We start from the raw sequence: 16,102 nt of genomic DNA on the forward strand, positions 1-16,102 counted from the left end.
CGAGTGCCAGGACCACTGTGGGACGAGGCCTATGGCTAGTGGCTGGAGCCCTCACTATGACCTGTTTATTCCAGGGATGGGAATAAATACTCCTGGGAGGTCTCTTGGCCTGACACTCCCAGGGCAGACCCAGGAGAGTGGATGCAGGGGGTGGGGCACTCTGCGAGGAAAGAGGTAAGGATAGGGGAGGACATGAGCTTCCCTAGTTGCCTGGCTGGCCCCCTGGGAATGTAGGTCAGTGGTGCTGTAGCCATACTGCTATTCACGAGAGTATCCCGGTGGGGGATTAAATGCAGGGTGCTTCTGGGAGAATCTCACTGTTGGCACTCTCCTATCTCCACCCTTGGCTTTTCATGAAGCCACAAGACTGCAGCAAAGACAGAATCTCAGGGGTACCAGCACACCTTGGGGAAGGTTATGTCCCATGTGCTGGCTGTGGCCCTTTGGAGGGTCCCCAGGGGACACGCGATCAGACTGCTCTTCCACACTGAGTCCCACGGCACTCAGGATCCCTCTGCTCCCCACCCCTGCCCTGCATTTCTTTGCGCACCTTCTTCCTAAGCCCTTCAGAGCTCATCAGATGTGACTGGAATTCCCCCTCATAGACCCTTGCTGGAGACGTGGCACCCATTATGCTCTAGATTTCAGGTCGCTGGGCTGGCTCACTGCCAATGATCACAGGCATCCTTTGTAGCCCTCCTCCAGCTGCCCAGTGAATGGGGGACAGGCATGGACAGAGACTCTGCCCCACTTGGAACCCTGCTCTGTGCCCTGTAACACACAAGCCACTTTAATGGGGGCTGGGCAGTGCCCACCTGGCAGGGGCAGCTGCTGTCAACTCTGTGCTCTTTAAATTGTCCTGTCTCTGACTAGTGATTAGGACTCTAGGTTCTGACTCCCTCACATTTGTCTAACAAGGACATCACGAAGAGCATACTCCAATAGCCCCTTATTGCCTGCACCACCACCACCCCCAGAGATCCTGGTTTCCTATGCACCCCACCAGATCAAGCATGACAGGCTTCAAAACCGGGGGTCTCAGGTCAGTGGGCAGGGATAAGCACTCAAGGCACAGAACACATCTCAAGTACAGGGAGGAAGCTGCAGGTGAGCAGGCACCAGGGATGGTTTCAGGTCTTCTCACAATTGGGGCTGAGCATGGCACCAAGACTAGCAAGGAAAAGAAACAGTGACCAAAACAGGTAAAGGAGGGTCAAGAGGATGTCTGGCAGCCAGGATGATGGAGTTCAAGGTCAGATGGGGCTGCCTGGCCAGGCTAGACAGAGATCACCTCATGCTGCATTTGCAAGGTCTGCACCTGGAGAACCTGGCTTCAGCTGTTTGGTCTCTGGCAGCTCCCGGCCACACTCTGAACTTCTGCTCCCTGATCTGTGCATGGGTACAATCCCCCATTCCCACCAAGCAGGAGTTACCCCTGAGAGGTCTGTGCAGATGGAGGGCCAGCAGAGCACCCTGTGTATGGCTCCTTACCATCCTTGGTGGATCTGGGCGTAGAGGGTGCACTCACTCACCCAGCTGACCAGGCCTTCTGAGACTGGAGAGACAGCTTGGCATCTGCTGGTGGAGGAGGAAGGACTATCTGACCCTAGCCTTCAGTCCCTTCATAGTCCCAACATTGCCCATTGAAGAGGAGGAGCCTTGGGAGGAGGACAGGAAACATTAGGGTACAGTGCCCCAAACTGGAGGCTGGTGGACACAGCACAGCCATGTTCAGGACAATGTGGTGAGAGGGAGGGAATGGGCAGGACTGGATCTGAATGCTGGCAGAGCAGGTCAGAAGGGGGCATGGGGCTTGGGTGTCACTATGGGGAGAGTCCTCAGAAAGCACCCCCAGGTAGCCAGAACATTCAGTCTTGTCCAGGGCAGATACTGAGCTTGGTCAGTTTCACATAAATCTCGCACCCAGCAACAGTGACCAAAATACTCAAGCCCCACTGTGGGGCCAATTGGGCTTCGTGAAGCACAGTCTGAACCCTGCTTTGGGCCTTCCCAACTTCCCACTCAGGGATGGTCCCACAAGGGAGCACAGGGAGAGGGTCTCCACTGTCAGGGCTTCGCTGTGGCAATCTGAGCAAGAGGGGCTATCTCGAGACTACTACCTCTGATCCCAAGGGAAGATTAAGTCTATTTGTTCATCCCATGCCACCCACGGGTGGCAGCTTCTAGAGTGCTCCAGGTTATGTCACCATGCCCAGTCATTCAGGGTTTGTGGCCCTGGGTGCTATCCTGATGTAGGAAGTCAGGTGAGATTTTCATTGCATGAGAAAGATTTCATTGAGAGAAAGATTTCTCTCAAGTAGATTAAAAGCACTTGAGCTGACGGCCGGTCCTTCTGTGCAGTACCTCTGTCCAGATAGAAATAAGCATTTCTTCGCCTCTCTTATGGCTCTGTCCTCAAGAATATAATCTGAGGGGAACATCATTCTGCAGGCCTCTGTCCCTCAAGCCCCGGGAGGGGAATCTAAACCCTACACACCCTTCTTGACCTCTGCCCTCACCCTCTGGTGGATAAATGTTCTAGAACATTATCATCAGTGGCCCCTGCTTTACCTGACGTCTGTGTCACCTGCAGCAAGACATCCCACCTCTGAACCCAGCACCTGCATCACCCACCTGCATCAGAGTGTGGCAGTGACTTCCATCATTGCCACCATCAGGTTTGCACCACAGCCACTTCCCCTCGAGCTCCTTCTTTCTCCTGGCCTGTGCAACCACACAAACGACCATGAATTTGTGCTGAGGGGGAGGGAGATGAGGCAGGCTAAATGCAGCCTCAAGAATTTCTTGGCTAAAAGAGTTTGTTTTCTGATAAGCAACCAGCTATTATTTGTAGCCTAAGTTGGTTGAACAGATTTTTCTGTGTGTAGTTTATTTTTCACTCATTAACTTCTTTTCCTTATGAATTAGGAAGTGGCATTTTTTTCTACCCAGCAGTGTTTTATTTACTTCTCTCTGCACTGCAGCCAGTAGTCTTCCTGCCTGTGGAGGGAGCAGCAGCAGGTGCCACTTGAGAGGCCATAGACCCTCATCTAGGTACACAGAGTGTTCAGTGCACATCCTGCTGCTCTGCCTCTTCCCTACATAACATGGCCCCCAGATTTATGCCCTTTGATGACAGGAGCTTTGTAAAGGTTTTATTTGGGTCTGTTCATAGACACTGTCCGTACTGGAAGAAGTGAAGAGGGCCGTATGCTGTCCCACCTATCAGAAATGAAGTCACGCTCTGCAAATCCTGCTGCCAGTGCCTTTGTAGTCCATTTTTCTGACTTTAAAAATGTCCCACATGGATACTTACCTGTCAAGACCCCGGGGGGGAGAGGGGAGATGAGAAGGTGGGGAGGGAAAGTCCCGGTGTGTCCATGGAATTTGGGGGCTGTCCCCTGAACTCACAGTCCTGGGTGACCTAGGAGCAGACCCTGCCTTCCCCTTCCAGGCCAGGAGCCTTAGGTCACTCTCAGGTATTTTACTGACATTGATGGAGAGATACCCTTGATTTCCCCTTCAGGGAGCTGCTCTAATCCCCTTTTACATTGGTTGTCCAGATCTAAAATGCTGGTCTCTAATCCAACTGCATTTCTGGATGTAATCTTTTGGGACATGCTTACCTTGATTAAAAAAAAAAAAACCATTTAAGGGGCACAACTTTTCCTTTTTATCTTCATCTGCAGTATTGCTTTAAATCCCATGATTCTGGTATACATGCACCACTCATCCTCAGCCTGAGCTAGGCTCTTGACCTTCTCTTGTCCACTCACCTCAAGACCAAGTTGCAACATTCTCACCCAGGGCTGCCTGGAGACCCCTTCCACCTGAACCCCAAATTGGGCAGCAGTGTTGGGGCACTTTTTAGGGGCTTGCCTGCTTCAGTGAGGACAGGTTCCCATCTCACCTTCTTAGTCCCCACAGACACAGGCTTGCATGCATTTATCTGTGCTTAATGTCCAAGAGTCATTTTTCACTAATTGAACCACTTTATAGCACTCCAGGCTCCCTGAGATGGCATTCCCATTGAGACCCTCAGGGCTGACGCAGTCTCAGAAGTCCTGCCTGGCACTCTGAGTGCCCCACCCCACTTCTTTACCCACAGTTCCAATTTCCCAAAAACTCTTGAAACTGAAAGGTTTTCAAAACTTGGTGGCAAAATCAACCCTGACCTGGCATGCAGTCATTCATTCACTCCACTTGATATGGATAGTCATTTCACTATCAAAATCTTAATGTCTTTAATTATGAGGTGCAGCTCCAAGTTTCAATGTGTCATATAATGTTCGAGATACAGAAAAATTTCTGATTCCCAAATGCTTTAGACCCTGAGACCTTGGATGAGGAGTTGGAGTGCTGAAGGGGTTCCCATGCTCATCATAGTTGTAGACAAGATGGCAGTTCCCTGGAGAGGGGGAAATGGGCTTTGGCAAAGCAATGGTGCTGCTTATGTGACTTCACTTAGTGAACAAATAATTCCATGTAGATGCCGGTGATTCAGAGACGGAGGAACCCCACTTGGGTTCCTCTCCCAAATCTAGTCCATAGGCCAGTGGAACAACTGAGGGACACACAGGGGCTGAGGAGGGAGTCCAGGGTGTCCTGCCTGTGGAGGAAACAGGAAACATAGCCCTCCAAGAGGGCACTTGCTTGGGAAACTGATGACACAAGCCCACCAGTCCTAGGGTTCCAGAAGTGCCACCTGGGGACACTCCAGTGAGTCCAGGCCAAGGGTTCCTGGAAGTGTGATAGTGAGAGAGGACAGGAGGCAGTCACATTTGTGCATGCTGCCCATTCATTGAAGGTCTGGGGCCTTCTGTAATAGAGGTGTATTCACAATGCCCCTGACTACCATCCACCACAGGAGGCAGAGCAGAGGGTGCAGAGTTGGGTTGAGCATGAGGGCACAGCCTCCAGGTTGGGCCAAACCTGTTCCAGTTGTCAACTGTCTAAACCAAGAAAAGTGAGAAGGGACAATTAATTGCCCAGGGGCTTTGCCTCAGCACTTGCCCAGATGTGTCTGCTTCTAGAGCTGGTGTGACAGCCTTGAGCCGGCTGCAGGAGAGGCTGGGACTGGCCCCACGACCACATCAGGCCTTCCGGCACTGACCACCCAACAGGGCCTTGCAGTTCATGGAGATGACTGCTCAGACGCGCCTGAGGCAGTGAGACTCCCTGGAGGCAGGATTACAGGACGCCACATGTGGGAACAAGGGGAGGGTCTTGCGCCCTGGCATGGAGAGGGGCCCCGCGAGAGCCGAGTGAGGCACATCCCAGGCCGAACTGGGGCGGGAGGGTTAGGCCGTGGGCGCGCGACTCCGTGGGCAGGGGCACAGGGCAAGCGAGGTCTCCCCCGGGCTCCGGGGGCGGGGCGCGGCCGGGCCGGCAGGAGCCGAGGGCGTCGCCCCGCAGGATGCGGGCGCCCAGGCCTGAGAGGGGGGCGCCTCGGTCCCCGCCCCCGCCGGCCACGCCGGGTCGCGCGTGGGCGCGGCGGGCGCCGATTGGCTGGCGGACGGGCGCGCGGGCGGGGCGGGCGGCGGCGGCGCGGAGGGGCCGGTCACCCCGCAGCCCGACCTCGGCCTCCGCCGCTCGTCGCCGCGCCCCACCCGCGCGCCCGCCGCCGCACGTCCCCCGCCGGCGGCCACCATGAGCACAGGCCTGCGGTACAAGAGCAAGCTGGCGACCCCAGGTGAGCCTGCGCCCGCGCACCCGCGCGCGCCTTTGTCCCCGCCGCCCGCCCGCCCGCCTCTCACCGTGTCTCTCCGTCTCTCCCCGCCCGCCGGAACCCGACCCTGACCCGACCCCGCAGAAGACAAGCAGGTAGGTCCGCAGCACCGCCCACCCGGCTGGCTGTCACCCATCGTGGCTCCGGCGCCCTGGCGCCCTGGCGCGACCCCGCCCCCGGCAGACGCGGGCCGGTGGGGATAACCGATTGTCAGCTGGGCCGGCGTTGCCGCCACGCCTGGGGCCGCGGATGGGGAGGAGCCGGGGCGGGTAGGGGGACCCGCTGACCCCGCCAGCACGTCCATGCGCCCTTTTCAGGATAGGGAAATGGGCCTGGTGCCCTTCTCCTACTGGTCCAGCGTCAGCATCTCCTCTCTGATCTGGTGTGTAGGCCGGGGTGAACCAGGTCACAGACATTTGGCCCTCGGACTGGGGGACGGGTCCCCTTGTCCACCAGTCGGCACAGAGGCCCTGAGCGGGCCCCACCCCGCTCCTCTGCATCTTGTGCATTCCCTCCCCACCTGGCCAGTTTGAGTGGATTGGTCAGTAGTGGGACCTCTTTTCAGGACTGGGAGTTTTCAGGGCCTGCTCTGAGTCATCCCGGTGCACAATTCCGCTTTTCCACCCAAGTGGGTACATATAGGCTTGTAGCCTCCTCCCCATGCCCAAAGGGGCTGGCCTGTTTCCACCCTCTGGGAATGTCAGGGGCTGGCCTGGGCACTACTGTGAAAACCCAGCTGAGGTTAGGATTAAATAAAACTGGGGGACCCCAGAGTGGCATTGGAGTGGGTAACCAAGTAGGCTGGGGGTTCTGGGCAGCATTGCTGGGGGCCTGTCATGCTTGAGCTCAGCCATGTATGGATGTGAAAAGAAGGGCTCAGTTCTGGCACCAGAATGGAGTTCAGACCACCTGGTGGATGGTGGATGGAATCCTGGAGTCCTGAGCCCCACTGCAGCAGGTGGACCAGGTGCAACCTGGAGATGGGCTGGGAGTCTAGAGTCACTGGCTCTAGTGTGGGGTATGTGCTCTGCCCTGAGATAGGTGAGGCTTTGTGGGGAGGCGCTTGTCAACTTGCCCTACCAGTGAGAAGTTCCTGATTGGGGAACTTCTTCATCTCTGTGGGTCAGACAAAGCAGGGACACACTGTCAGGCCATTGTTTGAGGGAAATGGAGGGGGAGCAGCCCTCACAACTTCTCATGGGCCTGCAGGCACTCAGAGTCACTGCTGTGGTCAGAGCAACTGCTGCTCATCACTACCTAAGAACTCCCTCCTGTCAAGATGTGAACCCTTTTAGGCCAGTCTGCCCTTCCTTCCAGATCTACCAGTAGCCAGCCTTACTCATCCCCTTGCCTTTAAGACCAGAGGGAAATGGCATAGTGCAGGTGGATGGACAGGGTCCCAGAACAGGGAGCCAAGTGTTGAGAAGTTGGGGGGCACCTTTGTGTTTGGGGTAAACAGAAGCACATGATAGTTTCAGCAGCACCATTGTTGATACAGTTGAGCCTCAGTTTAACCACCACATTATGTGATGGGGTGGGGAGGAGCTCTGGTGGCCCTCTGTGCCCTCCTCCCCATGACCAAACCATCTCAGGCAATGATGGAAGCTCAGTTGACTCTGGCTGCTGCTTCCAAAGCTGACTCTGGTGATTCTAAGAATGGAAATGCCTCGAGAGTCTCTCAGGCACCAGGAGGAGGTGGGCGCTGTATCTATGGCACAAGAAGCTCTGAGGGAGTATTTGTTGTGCCTCAGGGGGACAGAAGAAGGGAGTGGCCCAGCCCCTTCCTTGGGACTCCCCCAGGGAATCCATAAGCCCTGTCTGGGCATGGTCAGGTGAAGAAATAGTCCACTGAGAGCGGGGAGCAAGACTCTTGCCTTCTTGACCTGAGCCTACCAGAGGCCATGCCTTACCACTAGTGACACAGAAATAGTTTGGGATCAACAAGCACAGTTAAAGCACCAGGCTGTGGGGTGCTAAGGCCCCACTCAGCCACTGTCCAGCTCTCTCTATCTTTCTGGAGAGACCCTGGGCCTGAGATGTCAGCCTGTCTGGGCTGGGGCCAGACTGAGGAGCAGGGTCTAAAGTGGACCATAGGTGGAGGTCGAATGGAACTCAGCCCAGAGGCTTGCTGCAAGTCTGTGTAGCAGAGGGCTGGGCCAGTGAAAAAACTGTCTCTGAACAAGCACTGAGGGCCTAACTGGGAGGACTGGGGGCTTTGTGGTTTCCCCCACTCTCCACACTCTCCACTCAGATGAAAGGCTCTCCTGTTCCCTGCTGTGGGCCCACCTTCATCCCAGGTGCCAGCCACCTCCACATCCCACAGAAGCACCTTGAGCCTGGACAGGGGGACAGTGGCCCCCTCAACCAGGATGGACAAGAAGGGAGGGCCTAGGAAAGGGTGAATTAGGGGCCTCCTTTTCCCGTGACATAATCCTACAGGGTTACTTCTGTTTATACGCCAGCTCCTTTCCCAGCCTCCTTTCATGCTGTTGGTACTGCTTGTTCAGACTCTGGTGGGAGCCAGGAGAGGGGTGGGTGAGAAAGGACTTGGCAGCTCATGAGACCCCATGGGGTGGCCACATGGGCTGAGAGCTAAGCTGGATGGAGCTCTCCAGTAAACTTTTGCCCAGTCCTGTGAGTCAGTGCAGGCTGTAAGCTCCAAGAGAGTGACCCAACCTAAGGAGGCTCTGCTGCACCCCCACATCTGCTGCCTCCCCACCTCTGCTGCCTGTGGCTCTCAGGGACCACTGGTGACAGCTCATGGTTGACCAGCAGGTTTGTGAAGCCTCCAAGTATCCTGGGGTAGCATGGTAGGGTGTTATGCATTTAGTGTTTGTACCACCCTCTCCCGACCACCACATGACTTTTGTGGGGTAGGGTGGGGTCACTGGCCAAGGCCTGGGAGATGGACTCTGCCCTTCCCCTTTTCCCCTTTCCCCACATGTCTCAGTGGGCCACACCTGTGAAGAATACACACACACACACACACACACACACACACACACACACACGCGCGCGCGCGCGGGGGAGGGGGGGGCGGGGGTGTGTTCAGAGGGGGAGGTAGGTCAGTAGGTCAGACCCATGGGGATGGAGCAGTGCAAAGAGGGGTGTGTTGGCGGTCAGTTGGAGTCGCCTTAACACCCCCAGGAAGTTTTGGGGCGGAGTCTTCGAGGAGAGAAGAGGTGGTCTGGGCAGATCCCCGCGTGGGTGCGAGTGGGTCTCAAGAGCGTTCTCTGGCGCCCTCTGACGGGCGGACGCCGCTCCCCACCTGTGGGGGGCGGGGCGTGCGGCAGCCACAAACCTTCCTTCCCGGGGCCGGCCGCTGGGACCCGGGGTCCTGGACCCGGGCTGTCCAGACTCGTCATCTGAGGCCGCGGGTCCAGCAAACGGGTTCCTCGTCCACCCAGCGCCGCGTCTAGTCCCCTCGCCCGTGCTCAGCCCCAGCCTCCGCAGCAGCTTTCCGGGGGCTCCTCCCGCAGCCCTATTTCCAGGCGACTGTTTCCCCGGCGACAGCGCGCGCGGGCGGGGTGTCTCTGGCCCTCCTGCTGCGAGCGCTTGCCAAGCCCCGCCTCAGGTTCCGGTGCCAGAGGGAGACAGGTCTGCTTGTGGCAGCGACAGCGCACCTCTCCGGGCCAAAGAAGCAGGGGGATGGCTCACACCGTCTCCCAGGTCAGCGGCACCCTGGGTGGGTGACTTCCCCTCTGGGACTTAGTTCTGCCTCCCAGTCTTTAAAACGGGAGGTAAGGAGAAGAGGACTGCAAGGCAGTACCTGTGCCTAAGTCTCCTGCAAACGCCTAGTCCAAGTAGGCCTGACCTGGCCTGGGGCCTGGCAGGGTCTTGGGGGTGGCATCCATGGATTCCCTGGCAGCGCCCCAGAACCGCCTGGTAGAGCAGCTGCTGTCTCCAAGGACCCAGGCCCAGAGGCGGCTCAAGGTGTGTGGAGAGGGGAGTGGAATGTGGGTCAGTGTGTGTGTTCTTGCTGGGACCAGCTTGAGAGCTCCGGGGGTGGAAGGGACAGGGTCATTGGGGATGGGTGCAGGGACCCCAGGGTGGGGGAGATTGGTCTCCGCTGTCTATAAATAGTCCCTGCTCTGCTGCTGTAGCCAGCCACCCCCGCTGGGCTGGATCTGGGCCAGATGGGCCCTCCCACCCCCTGGTACTCTCAGGAGGGGTGAGTATTGAGGCCTGGACCTTATGCCTGTGAAAGGCCTTGGGTGTTTCAGAGGAGTGTTGGTCCAGATACCCACAGCCCACGACTCATGGGAGGATAGCGTGTGTGCCTGTGCCTTTGCCTGCTGCAGCCTGTTCTCCCCCCCAGCCTGCCCCCACACACACACAGTCTCCAATCCCTGCAGAATTCCTCACTGAGGTTGGGCCAAGGACCTGCCACCCTCTGACCTGGCTTCCCATATCTGGGCCTTTGCCCACAGGCCTTCATCCTATTTCAGGCATTGAAACACCCCACCCCCTGGAATCTGCCCTCTGCTGCCTCCTTGCCTAAGCCAGGTAGGTGACAGGCATTGGGCCACCCTAGGAATCCCAGTGTGTCCCTGACCTGCCCCACCTCTGCCCCCAGGACATCGACAAGCAATACGTTGGCTTCGCCACACTGCCCAACCAGGTGCATCGAAAATCTGTGAAGAAGGGCTTTGATTTCACACTCATGGTGGCTGGTGAGTGGGCTGGGCTCCCACACAGGGTGGCTGGGGCCACTGGCCCACCACACTGTTGGGGAGGCCTGAGACCTAATCAGACTCCTTCACTGTATCAATGGGCAGGTGAATCAGGCCTCGGAAAATCCACACTGGTCCATAGCCTCTTCCTGACTGACTTGTACAAGGATCGGAAGTTGCTCAGTGCCGAGGGTGAGTGGGCCCTGCAATACCCTGGCACCCAGTCACCATCCCCTGTTGTATCATCCCTCAAAGGGCACCCTTCTAGGCCCAGCCCCTCTTCCTTCTTTCTATGACATGGATCTCCTGTTGAGTCCAGGAGGAGTGGCCTACATCACAGTCAGGGTCAAAACACTGGAATGGATGAGAACTAAGGTCCTGGCAGCCTGGGGTAGAGGGTGAGGATCAAAGAGGCCCCTCTAAACAATGCCCTTCTCCCCACCCCTTCACTGTCCCAGAGCGCATCAACCAGACGGTAGAGATCCTGAAACACACAGTGGACATTGAAGAGAAGGGGGTCAAGCTGAAGCTGACCATTGTGGACACGCCAGGTTTTGGGGATGCCGTCAACAATTCTGAGTGGTGAGAAAGGCCTGGCTGGGGATTTGTCTCTTCCCAACTGACCCAGCAACCTGACCTCATGTGTCCTCTGCCCATAGCTGGAAACCCATCACTGACTATGTGGACCAGCAGTTTGAGCAGTATTTCCGTGATGAGAGTGGCCTCAACCGAAAGAATATCCAAGACAACCGTGTACACTGCTGCCTGTACTTCATCTCCCCTTTTGGGCATGGGTGCGTGACTATCCTGGGGCCAGGCTCAGGAGGCCACCCAGCTGAATGTAGCCCCATCACTGTGCCTTCATTGCCCATCTTCCATCACACCCCAGCAACCAGCCCCTCCTGGAGCCTATCCCCACCCTCTCCCTGCATCACTTCCATGCTTACCCCACACACACAGCACCACCCCCGCCACCCTGGCTGTCTTCTGCAGGCTGCGACCGGTGGATGTGGGTTTCATGAAGGCCCTACATGAGAAGGTGAACATTGTTCCCCTCATCGCCAAAGCTGACTGTCTCATTCCTGGTGAGATCCGGAAGTTGAAGGAGCGGGTGAGCCTGCTGCAGCAGAGGGGCCTGGTCTGAAACACTGGGGCTGAGGACACCCAGAGTGCGGTTCCCACTGCACCTGGCCCAGGGGACATGACCAGCTCCGAATATGATGGTTCTTGTCTCACTGCAGATCCGGGAGGAGATCGACAAATTTGGGATCCATGTGTACCAGTTTCCCGAGTGTGACTCAGATGAGGACGAGGACTTCAAGCAGCAGGATCGGGAGCTGAAAGTGAGAATGCAGCCAGTGGAGTAGAGGTTGTGTAAACTGGAGGCCCATTTACACAAGGCCAACCTGGTAGGGGTAGGGTTCTTTAGTCTGGGTGGTAGAGCTCGTAGTGCTAGAGGTTAGGGGAGCCATTTCCAGCTAGCTTCTCTAGTTGCAACCCTCTGTTGTCAGTGGGTCTTAGGACACCTGCTAGGACCCAAAGGCACAACTGCTGGCCAGGCCCCCACCCTGACCCTGCTCATCATCCTCCTTCTCATGGGCTACAAGAGAAGGGCCCACCCAATGGCTACTCCCAGAATTCTGAACTTCAGAGGGTGGTGGTGGCAGCTTTGGGTGTCCAGCACCTAGAGTGGGGACAGGTGGCCACCAAGTCAGAAACAGGGTTAGGTCTTTGGCCCTAGCCAAAGTTAGCAGGAACATCAATAGAGGAGGTATGGTCTCAGATCTAGAGAAGGAAGGGGAAGGTAGCTAGATCGAGTGGCTCTTGATGGAACGGGGTTGGGGAGGTGGAGTATACCTGAAGGGAAGGCAGTCCTGTTGGACATAACCCATCGAAGGCCAGTGTGTAAGCTATACCAGCTCTGGCTTCCTCCAGCAGCAGACAGGCCAAAGCTGGGAAGGGGAAGGTCTAATGGTGATATTGGAGGAGCAACCAGGAGCTGAGTTCCCAATCCCCTCTCCACACACTAAACCTGAACTCACACTAACTGGGCATGAGCCCTTGCACCAACCCCTCCCTAGGAGAGCGCACCCTTCGCCGTCATCGGCAGCAACACAGTGGTGGAAGCCAAGGGACAGCGGGTCCGAGGGCGACTGTACCCTTGGGGGATCGTGGAGGGTGAGTTCAGACAGGGGCATCAGTATGGGTTGGGAAGGTTCCCTTGGGCCGGTGACCCACCCAAGCCTGCTCCTGGTCCACAGTGGAGAACCAGGCACACTGTGACTTTGTGAAGCTTCGCAACATGCTGATCCGCACACACATGCATGACCTGAAGGATGTGACGTGTGACGTGCACTATGAGAACTACCGCGCACACTGCATCCAGCAGATGACCAGGTGTGTTGCCCCAGCCCCAGCGTGGACTCACATACCTTGCAAGCTTAGCTATAAAAAGGGCTTGTCCTGGTTGCCCACTTAGACCTGAATCTTGCCCCAACCCCCACATTGGCCCCCCAGTGACTTATGTCCCCACAACCAGCCCAGAGGTGTGGGAGTTCAGGAGGGCAGGGCCTTGGTAGTTGTGGGGACTCCCAGCAGCAGCTCTGTTCCTCTCGTCCACCCCGCAGCAAACTGACCCAGGATAGCCGCATGGAGAGCCCCATTCCCATCCTGCCACTACCCACTCCTGACACTGAGACGGAGAAGCTTATCAGGATGAAGGATGAGGAGGTTGGTGAGACAACAAGAGGAGCAGGGGGTAGGGTTCTTCCCATCAGGGTTCTCACTCTGCCCACTCTCTGTTGTTCCCGCCCCATCCCCCAGCTAAGGCGCATGCAGGAGATGCTGCAGAAGATGAAGCAGCAAATGCAGGACCAGTGACATTCCCGCCCAACCCCATGTGGCCACAGATCTGCTGCCAGTCTCTACTGGTCCTTCCCATCCCTGAACCCCTACTGGTCTGGTCTTCACCCTGGATTTATCTGGATCTCCAACTGGCCTGGACGTGACCCCAATCCAAGAGTAGCCCAGACCTGGACTGTTCCTGACCTGACCCAGAGTGGCAGTGTCGTAAGCCCCCAGCCAACCCTAATTTATTCTCAACATCAGACCCCTCCTATCATTTGTAAATGCTTCAAGGGGCCTGGACAACAGGCCCCCACAACCAGCCCCCTCTGACCTTGGGGATGCAGGAGCTAGATTGGGCTCATATTCTGAGATCTCCCTCTAACCCAGAAGGCCATAGGACTGAGATTCCAGACCCTACTCAGGCAGGTGGTAAGCCAAGGCAGAATATGGAAGCAGATCCCAAGGTCCTAGGCCTATTCCCCTACCCAGCACCACAGAGTGGACTTGGGAACAATTTTGTGCCTGCCTCGGTGGGCCACCCCAACATATGCCCAACTTTGTGTTGAGGTGGGCTGGGTCTTCCTCTTACCCCTACCTCCTCACCCTGCTCACTGGGAAGCCCGCTAGGCAGACTGGGCAGCCACGCAATTAGAATCCCTCCAGACCAAAGGAAGCCCGGAGAGCTGCAGGCAGATTTCCAGGGGTTGAGTCACCTGTGATCATCTACATGGTCCCTCATGGCTAGACCAAAAGGGTTGCTGGAGCAGTGAGTGGTGGGCGATCCCTTGCCAACCCTAAGCCTACACAGCAGTTCTCTGCCTATCACTGGAGGTCCCTCCTCTTCAGCAGCACTGTTGCAGGGGTTCCCAGGTTCCAGGCTCCTGTCTCCCCATCCCTCCACCCGCATGATCCCCTCCCCTAAACTGCTTTCTCCAGTTTTGTTGAGTTGTGAATGCCACTTCCTGTCCTGGTGACAGGAGAACAATGTTGGTGAACATGGCCAGGGTGTCCAAGTGCTCCATGCGCCCCTAGGAGAATGTGGAGGCGGAAGTCCAGGAGGCCTGAGGGCAGGAGGATACTGCCCTATCTGGGACTGCAGAGCCTGTCGGAGGGGCCCTCGGGATTATTTCTAGACGCGAGGCTGCACTGTGGTCTGTGTGGCAAGCGTGGAGATCTAGCACGGCCTTATACCCTGTTATTCCGGCCTGCATCTCCCACTCCAGAGCAAGCCAGGCTACCGACCTCTCGCCATGGGCTCTGGTGAGTCCAGGGTCTAGCTGGGTGGGGTCTGCTCCCTGAGAAGAGCCTGGTTGGGAGCTTCTGTTGTTTGCGCTAGGAAGAGGCCCCGTCAAACTTAGAAAGAAGGGACTTAAAGCTCATGGGCAGAGAGGTCTGCTGGAGTGGCTTTCGGGCCCTGGGGGGCGCGGGTTCCAGAAGCCAGTCCCTCCAGGGGACTGCAAACTGCCCCACTTACTGCGGCGCTTCCCTTCCAGGGCCGCCCGGGGCGCTGAGCCTGCTGCTCCTGCTGCTAGCGCCGCCGAGCCGCCCGGCTGCGGGCTGCCCCTCGCCGTGTCTGTGCGCGGGGACGCGCGTGGACTGCGGGCGCCGCGGGCTGACGTGGGCCTCGCTGCCGGCGGTCTTCCCACCCGACACCACCGAGCTGGTGCTGACGGGCAACAACCTGACAGCGCTGCCCCCCGGGCTGCTGGACGTGCTGCCGGCGCTGCGTGTCGCGCACCTCGGTGCCAACCCCTGGCGCTGCGACTGCCGCCTCTTGCCGCTGCGCGCCTGGCTGGCCGGCCGACCGGAGCTCGCGCCCTACCGCGACTTGCGCTGCGCCGCGCCCCCAGCGCTGCGCGGCCGCCTGCTGCCCTACCTGGCCGAGGACGAGCTGCGCGCCGCCTGCGCGCCCGGCGCGCTCTGTTGGGGGTCTCTGGCGGCCCAGCTGGTGCTCTTGGGCCTCGGGCTGCTGCATGCGCTGCTGCTGGCGCTGCTGCTGTGCCGCCTGCGGAGACTACGCGCCGGCGCCCGCGCCTCGCGCCGCCTGTCGTTGACTGCCCCATTGGTGGCGGAGCCCGCCGCGCCCGAGACCTGAAGGAGCGGATTGGCGCTGAGCTCCAGGGGCCTGCAAACTCGACTGGAGCCAGCCCGGGGTGCCCTTGACCTAATTTGGATCCACCCAGGCACAATCTTCCAAACCAAGCCACCCCCAGCAGTCCCTGGTGTACTTGGGCTCGCCAGCTGCACACTCGCCATTAGTGAGGGGAGCCCACACCCTTACATTTATGCAGATCCAAGGGCTAAGGGGCAAACTCCAGCTCAGACCCTGTGAAATCCCCAACCCCACTCTCTCACTACCCTCCCCTCCCCCGAACACACACTTCCTTTGCCAAAATTCAGTACTGAATAAACCCTTCTCCTCTGACCCCTCTCAGCACCAAGGACTTGAAAATCTTCCCCAAACTGCAAGAAAAGCCTTGGAAGACTGGTCAACTGGAAAGGTCACATATTCATTCAACAAAAATAGCTTCCTTCAAACCTGAGGTCAGAGAGTAACCACCCTGCCACTGACTCTCAGAAGGTCTGGGGAAACTAGGAGAACTTGGGAGGCAGTGACCACACACTGTAGAGTTGTGAGGACAATCTGAACAGTAATGACACTGGACTTGGAGAACACTGGGAACTGAAGACAGTGAAACACCCTTGGGGAGTGAGGACGTAGGGAGGACAGAAGACACTGTGGGACAATGAGGACACCAAGGAAATAGGACATTAGGGACCATGAGGACACATTGAGCACAGTGATGACACTGAGGAATTAAACATGGGGCAGTGAGGACAGTGGAAGCAGTGA

General features: G+C 57.4%; 2 protein-coding genes across 3 annotated transcripts; both read left to right on the forward strand.

Annotated features, from left to right (window-relative positions):
• Positions 1-5,649: 5,649 nt before the first annotated feature.
• SEPTIN5 (septin 5) lies at positions 5,650-13,281 on the forward strand (the record flags this gene model as incomplete). 2 transcript variants are annotated; one of them, XM_084244839.1, is made up of 12 exons in its annotated part: positions 5,650-5,692; positions 5,813-5,823; positions 10,305-10,401; positions 10,507-10,593; positions 10,860-10,983; positions 11,061-11,195; positions 11,395-11,512; positions 11,643-11,744; positions 12,483-12,579; positions 12,663-12,798; positions 13,029-13,131; positions 13,225-13,281. In XM_084244839.1, the coding sequence occupies 12 exons, from the start codon at positions 5,650-5,652 to the stop codon at positions 13,279-13,281; spliced, it is 1,110 nt and encodes a 369-aa protein (XP_084100965.1). The 2 variants fall into 2 exon arrangements, with proteins under 2 accessions (XP_084100965.1, XP_084100966.1); XM_084244840.1 differs by lacking the exons at positions 5,650-5,692; positions 5,813-5,823 and adding an exon at positions 9,563-9,661.
• Positions 13,282-14,626: 1,345 nt separating this feature from the next.
• Positions 14,627-15,463, forward strand: GP1BB (glycoprotein Ib platelet subunit beta; the record flags this gene model as incomplete). The annotated part of the gene is made up of 1 exon (XM_084245483.1): positions 14,627-15,463. The coding sequence occupies one exon, from the start codon at positions 14,627-14,629 to the stop codon at positions 15,341-15,343; it is 717 nt and encodes a 238-aa protein (XP_084101609.1). The 3' UTR covers positions 15,344-15,463.
• Between the last annotated feature and the right edge of the window lie 639 nt (positions 15,464-16,102).

This window comes from Talpa europaea (assembly GCF_964194135.1).
Source record: "Talpa europaea genome assembly, chromosome: 10".
In the NCBI taxonomy this organism is placed as follows: domain Eukaryota; kingdom Metazoa; phylum Chordata; class Mammalia; order Eulipotyphla; family Talpidae; genus Talpa; species Talpa europaea.